Genomic DNA, 6,442 nt, shown 5'->3' with positions numbered 1-6,442 from the left:
TCAGTCGCAGCCGTGTCAGTCGCAGCCGTGTCAGTCGCAGCCGTGTCAGTCGCAGTCACGGGCAGCTCGCCGTCTAGCACAGACAGCACTTGCTCCGCTCTAGCAACAGCCTGCCGAAAGGCAGTCCCTCGGGCAGCGAGGACGTTCAGATCAACCTCTTCTAGCTCCCGCTCCAGCGTGTATGTATCATCGTCATCCTCATCGACCGGTTCGTCATCTGTGGCATCCGGTACATCGGAGACGTCACCAGGCACCCGTGCCGGTGTGGGTGTTCCCGGGCTGGTAATCTCGGCTGGCCGCTGCCCCTTCGGTCGGCTGGGGGTGAAGGGGGCCGTGGCCGTGGTGTCCAGCCCCAGATCGTCCATGTAACCCGTGCAATTGAGACGCGACGTGGTCTGGCCGAGAAGAGTCTGAAGGTATTTGGCCGCCGCACGCTCAATGGACACCTGCTCGCTCATCTCCTGGGCCGCGTGGGCAAGCTCCTCGGCATCCGACTCCCCATCAACCGATTCGTCGTCATCGTTCCCCCCGGGAGGTGTGCCGGTCGCCAGAAGCCCACGCAACGCGCCGTAAAGGACGCCCGCAACCTCGGGAAGTGCCTTCTGCATGTTATTCCACTCCAGCCAGCGCTGGATCGTGTGATCCAGAAACAAAATCCAGACCCGCTGGGGCTCTGCTTGTCCCACCCGATGGACGCGGCCGCCGCCCTGCCAAATCCCGGCGAGATTCTGCGGTGACTCGACGCAGATGACCCTCGAAGACTGGCTGTGTAAGTTCAGCCCATATGCGCCACAGGCATATGTGGTGACGAGGGCCCCGACACGAGCGTCTCTCTCACAAAACTTGCGGGCAATCGCCGCCCGGGCCTCGGTGGTAGTCGTGCTGCGGATCGCTAGGGTAGGTACACCAAGGCTTTCCAGCAGCATACTAACCACCCACGTGGTTAAAGGATTCTGGCAGAAGATCAAGAAACGGGGGAGCCGACGGCCGTCACGCAGAGCGTCAAACATCCCCTGCTCCTGGAGGATCCGAAATATGTACCGTAGCTTGGGACTCTCACTCAACAAGTATTTGGCTTGGGCAAACCGCGTCAGAGGCACCGTGTCGGATGGTTCACGTGTAGAGTAGTGCCAATAGGCCGCAAAACCCCCGTCTGCCCGGGTCAGGTATCGGGACACCTTCGACACAACAGTTTTCTCCACCCCAACACGGGAGACGAATCTCTCCAACTGGGGGCTGAAGGACAGAAGGCTCAGGAGGCGGATCAAACCCCAGTCACGATGGCCGCCCTCCGACTGGGGATTATCCACGGTCACTGGCTCACCCTTGCCCTTCGGTGGCTTGGCCATCTTAGCGACAAGCTGAAGAAAGCGCTGATTGTGGTCCCTGTAGCAGAGCGGAGTGAACTTCAGATCAATCGTCATATAGCGTATCGGGGGGATATTCTCTCCGATTCGGCCGTAGTCAGTCTCCTGACCGACCCGCCGCCGCAGGGACAGAAGCCGCATAATAACCGGCAGAACAAAAAACCCAGACCGAGGGGAAAGCTGGCCGCCCCGCGCGACTTTCAGAAAATGTTTCGGCGCGATCAGCTGGTAGGGGGGGCTGTCCCATTCGGACTGCGCCGCAAATCTTTGGTATTCGGCAAGCCAGTCATCAACGGACTCGGTCGAGTCTTCCTCCCCGTTGGGGTCACCGCGACTGTCCACATAATGTGCATACAGGATAGCGAGGTATCCGAAGATATCTCGCGTGTTGTTGACGAGCGGGGTAGCGGTCAGAAACCAGACGGAGTCCGTATTCAATGAACGCACACTTTGGTGCGCACGCGTCTTGATCGTCTTAATAATGTGCCCCTCGTCACACACCACGTGGGCGAAGTGAATGGGCATACGTGAGCGGTAACGGGGAAGGTTCGGGGCCCGATTTCGACCAGAGCCGGGCCCAGCGTTGTGGCTCTGGTCGAAATCGGCCTCGGCGTCTGCCTCTTGTAACTCCTCCATCTCACAGATCTCTTCGTAGTTTAATGACGCCTGGTCGTCATCGGTGGCGTCATCGGTGGCGTCATCGCCCTTGCTGACGATCTCATCGAGCGTCCTGGCCGCCCAGGTAGTGTAGGAGGACAGCACAATGGTGCGGGTTGTTGCAGGGTCATTCGGGTCCAGACGGCCCAAGGTATCAATCAGCTGGCTCCTGTTGTTGATAATAGCCTGCTTGTATGCCAGGTCGCCGGTGTGAGCGGTTTGCCCATGGAAGAGGTGCACCGTGAACCGCGCCTTGAAATGGGTCTGAATCTCCGTGAACCACGTGTCGATGAGCGCGGCGGGACAGAGGATAAGTGCTGGTCGGTGGATGGTGCGCCGTTCGCTGTCCCGGTCGATCGCTGCCAGGGCGGTGACGCTCTTTCCCAGGCCACAGTCGTCGGCCAGTACACCCCCACGAATGGGGCTTCCATCTGCAGTTAACAGCCAGTACACACCCACCGCCTGCGACGGGAGCAGGTGCAGGCGAGTGCGCGGCCACGCCAGGGTATCGTCCAGATCCAGATACTCACGTGCCTGGGCTAGGGTAGCCGGAGTGGCCGACAAACTATCGGTGCCGCCGCCGACACCATCAGTTGTCTCTAGGGGAAGGACACTGGGCTCGGCGTCGCGCTCCGCCAGGGCAGCCTGGGCGTCTACCCGTGCGGCCATGGTCGCAATGCTCTGCATGTCTGCCGTGTCAGGGACTGCAGTATCGTCTGGCTCATGGACAATGCAGTTCTTTTCAAACCTCCCCTCGCGCATGATATGCTCGTAGAGAGCCTCCCGATGCGCATAGTCCAGTGGCAGCTTCGTCCGGCCCTCGGCCCGGGGGCGGTTCAGTGCATCGGCAAGATTCCGGTCCAGTGCCTGTTCGATTGTCTGGGCGTCGTCTTGGCGGTTGTAGAAATGATCGTGCGCAAATAGCACATCCTCTTCCTTTAATCCGAGCAGGTTTTCAAGATCCACCGGCTCATTGTCGGGAATAGTATCGGGGGCATCGGCATTCGGGTTCGTGTGCCAGACTACCGCATCTGCCGGCTTGTTCATCGGCTTGGCCGCGATCTTGTTGCTCGATGTCTGTTTCCAGAAGAAAGCAAAGATCTTCCAACCCCGAATGACATCATAGGGGTCGAGAGCAATCTCGTCGGACTCCACAGAGGACTGCGGGAAAAGGCTTGGTTTGACGCGTATCAGTCGGAGGATAGCCCACAAGCATGTGGTCCCGGCAAGCGTCTCTTCGGTGATCCCGTGGCTACCAACCTTGGGGGGCACAGGGCGCAGCATGTGTGGGATAGCAGGGCCGGCTGCCCACTCGACAATGGCCATACGCACCGAAAGGCGTCCCTTGGCGATATCGGGATGTCCGAAGTTCTCACGGCGGTGCTGTATCCACCAATCGATGATCTGTCTGGTGCCTTCCTCTTGGTGGAGCCCCCATACCTCTCCAGTATTGGCCAGTCCAAGGGCACCTGCTAGCTTGCGGGCACTCCCCTCCAGTTCCTCAATGAAGTTTTTGCACCAAAGTACCCCTGGAATGCCGCTTGGTGCGGTGGGTTTCTTCCCGGGTGCGGTCGGTTTATTCGCCGGTGCACTCATTCTATGTGTTATTAGTATGTGGTCAGGCGATGATCGAGGAGACCATTTCGACCGGAGCCCGGCGAGAGAACTGGCTCCGGTCGAAATACGTACCTGAATGTAAAGAGTGGAGCTTGGTCTGAGCGTGGGTCTCTGTGGAGTCACGGCTCTAGAGGAGTGGGTCTCTGTGGTACGGGAATTGGTATCATTGTATTCATGTAGCCAAGTGCCCGGTAGCTTAGGTCGAGTCCTTGGTCCACCAGTCCTCTTCGACCAGAGCCAGTGGGATGGAAATGTTGGGGGGAGATAGGACTTACCAGGTAAGAAAACACGGAAATAAGCGAAGGCGAGGGTAGATAATAGGCAGTACAGAAGACACGCAGAGCGACCGTGAAGAGGGCGTTCTAACACCTCAAAATCACTGCTTTCACGCACGTGGTGGAGGTAGTCCACAGTCCTAGCGGCGTCAGGGGGTAGGAGTATGATGAGGTAAAGGTAACGGCCAGGGAGAGGTGCATGCGACGTTGAGGGAATGGTAAAGGTGAGGGAGGGGGGGAGAGGTAGAGACGAGAGAGAGGTAGAGATGAGAGAGAGGTAGAGACGAGAGGAAGAGGAAGAGAGGGGGTATATCAAAAAGCTAGCCATAGTCACCTGATCTACATTCACTGGTAGATGTCAGAATGTCGGTGTTGATGCCAAAGCATTCACTCGATAGAGAGCGTCTGTAGGGGTGTGGAAAACACTGGCGCTCATTGGCGGTGGCAGATATCTATATATATCTTGGCATCGGCTCCGGTCGAAGTCGGGTGGTGGAGGAGACCGGGCGATCGATATACGGGACGAAATGGTCAGTGTATGCGCACGAGCAGTGGGAGACGGCCACTGGTGGTGGTGGTAGGACTGGACTGGTACGGAATTTTTAGATTGGATACTGCGGGTGGTGATATATCTAGTGGACCAGGGATCAGGGGGTGTATTTCAACCAGAGCCTCCTAAGGTCTTATACGGCTCCGGTCGAAGAAGGCCCCTAGTTAATGGGCCTGTTTATCAGCATTGGTAGAGGGTGTTGGTTTGTAATACGGCGAATAGGGCTGGTTGTATTACCCACACGACTCCTCATTCCCAGAACAGAGGCCGCAGACCCACCATGGCATAGGGTGTATTCGGGGCTTCGAAATCCCCACTCAATTGTTTGTATGTCGCACCAGGCCCGTTTGGCATTGTATTCCGTGGGGCTTTATTACTACCGGTGATTGATAGACAGACCCGACGCCTTATTATGGCGGAGCATACGGGTACATATCTCAAGTCCTGGTGGGGGCACACAACCCAACAGCCATAGACTGCCCATCTCAGAGTATATAGCGACCCGGTGCAATACCGGGATTGATAATATAGGCTGTTTGGAGCGGAGATGGCGGCTACACCAATGGCGCTTACCTAAAAAGGAATACGGGTAATAGTACAGTTAGTCAAATAATCAATCCAAGAAGAACCATCTCCGACATCCCGCCACATGGCTCATGCATAAGGCAGCGAACCCGGGGTACTACAATCCAATAACATATCGACCGTTTGCTACGGACGCTGGGTCAGTGGGTGTATGGTGGGGGGTAGAGGGGCCCCATTTCGACCAGAGCCGGCAGAGGATAGGGTGGCTCCGGTCGAAATGGGGCCCTGTGGCCCACCCTGCGGACTGGTGGCCCGGGTTTATCGGCCATAGGGGGTTAAACTGTACGAGATTATCCTAATACTGACTAGATAGAATCCTAATCTACTGCTGCTACGCATTTACTGGCATGGGGACGGCATGAGATTCAGGGACCTTGGGGGATCAGTATAAATTGGTCTGGCTGGTAAAAAGTCTGCCATGGGCAGATCTGTCCACCACTGCTCCTCTGGGGCGCTCAGTCACTGGGTATATATATATACATACAATATAAATGGTGGGGATGTTGGATTTTGCCGGTGGGGTGTGGCTAGAGGGCTGATGTTGGACAATATTCTGTCTATGACTGTATGGACTTCTTGTACCAGCCCTTGTGAGTGACAGTCTTTGGGAGTGCGGGTTAGAATGAGTCTTATACTGTCTTGAGTATAGATCTCTCTGGGGATCATTCATATGCAGAAATTCCAGAGGCAGTGTCTCCAGTATGCTGACAAGGATGTCCAGGTAACAGAGTAGAGTACCTCGGGCCGATCAGTACGGCTGTGGGAGCGATAGCGGTCCAGGAGGCATTTACCAGTGTGATTACCATCTACCTGGGCCCCGCAGTATGGGTAGCAAAAGACGGATACTGGATTCAAGGTAGGCTGCATCATCTGTGCCCGCATGCAGGCGGTACACCGGATATATACTGAAGAGGGACAGTATTATCTTCCTTGTTCAGAAGAGCTCCCGTGGTAACTTAATAAATGAGATAGAGCTGTGTGGTAGACAACCATCTCTATTTCGGGTGACTCTCCTGCCCCGGTAAAGGAGATGCACGGGCTGGGAACAGCTAAACCCGACCTGCACCAATCGGTATTAATAGATGCAGTGAAGGCCTAATAATCATTGGGGGTGAGTATTTCACCCCCCTGAGGGTCCAAGCTAATAGGCCAATGACACAGGACACCCTAATGTAATGATTATCTGGATTACTCCCGGACAGGCCGCCCGGCTATGGTTAATATGAGATCGGGAATTCCCCCCGTCATTGGATGAAGTCCGTTTCTGGTGGAAGGCAAGGTACCGGACTCGGTCGGAGGCTGGCTACGAGGATCCATGCCATGCGGACTGTTTGTGTGGTAGTCGAAAGTAGCTACCAGCAATAGTCATATATATATATATATATATATAT

At 55.9% G+C, this 6,442-nt stretch overlaps 3 protein-coding genes across 3 annotated transcripts; all 3 read right to left on the bottom strand.

Moving 5' to 3' along the window:
* Positions 1 to 494: 494 nt before the first annotated feature.
* BO87DRAFT_283593 (C-terminal helicase domain-containing protein) lies at positions 495 to 1,460 on the bottom strand (the record flags this gene model as incomplete). Its single annotated transcript, XM_025618934.1, has 1 exon — positions 495 to 1,460. A coding segment is annotated over one exon (966 nt), but the record flags the coding sequence as incomplete, so codon positions are not given.
* A 258-nt stretch (positions 1,461 to 1,718) lies between these two features.
* On the bottom strand, positions 1,719 to 1,904 carry BO87DRAFT_280875 (uncharacterized protein; the record flags this gene model as incomplete). Its single annotated transcript, XM_025618928.1, has 1 exon — positions 1,719 to 1,904. A coding segment is annotated over one exon (186 nt), but the record flags the coding sequence as incomplete, so codon positions are not given.
* A 258-nt stretch (positions 1,905 to 2,162) lies between these two features.
* Positions 2,163 to 2,468, bottom strand: BO87DRAFT_278632 (uncharacterized protein; the record flags this gene model as incomplete). Its single annotated transcript, XM_025618924.1, has 1 exon — positions 2,163 to 2,468. A coding segment is annotated over one exon (306 nt), but the record flags the coding sequence as incomplete, so codon positions are not given.
* Between the last annotated feature and the right edge of the window lie 3,974 nt (positions 2,469 to 6,442).

The sequence above is a fragment of the Aspergillus neoniger genome (genome assembly GCF_003184625.1).
Source record: "Aspergillus neoniger CBS 115656 unplaced genomic scaffold BO87scaffold_122, whole genome shotgun sequence".
Taxonomy (NCBI): Eukaryota; Fungi; Ascomycota; class Eurotiomycetes; order Eurotiales; family Aspergillaceae; genus Aspergillus; species Aspergillus neoniger.
The sequence above is the reverse complement of the archived record's forward strand: the minus strand, read 5'-3'. Positions and strand labels throughout refer to the sequence as shown.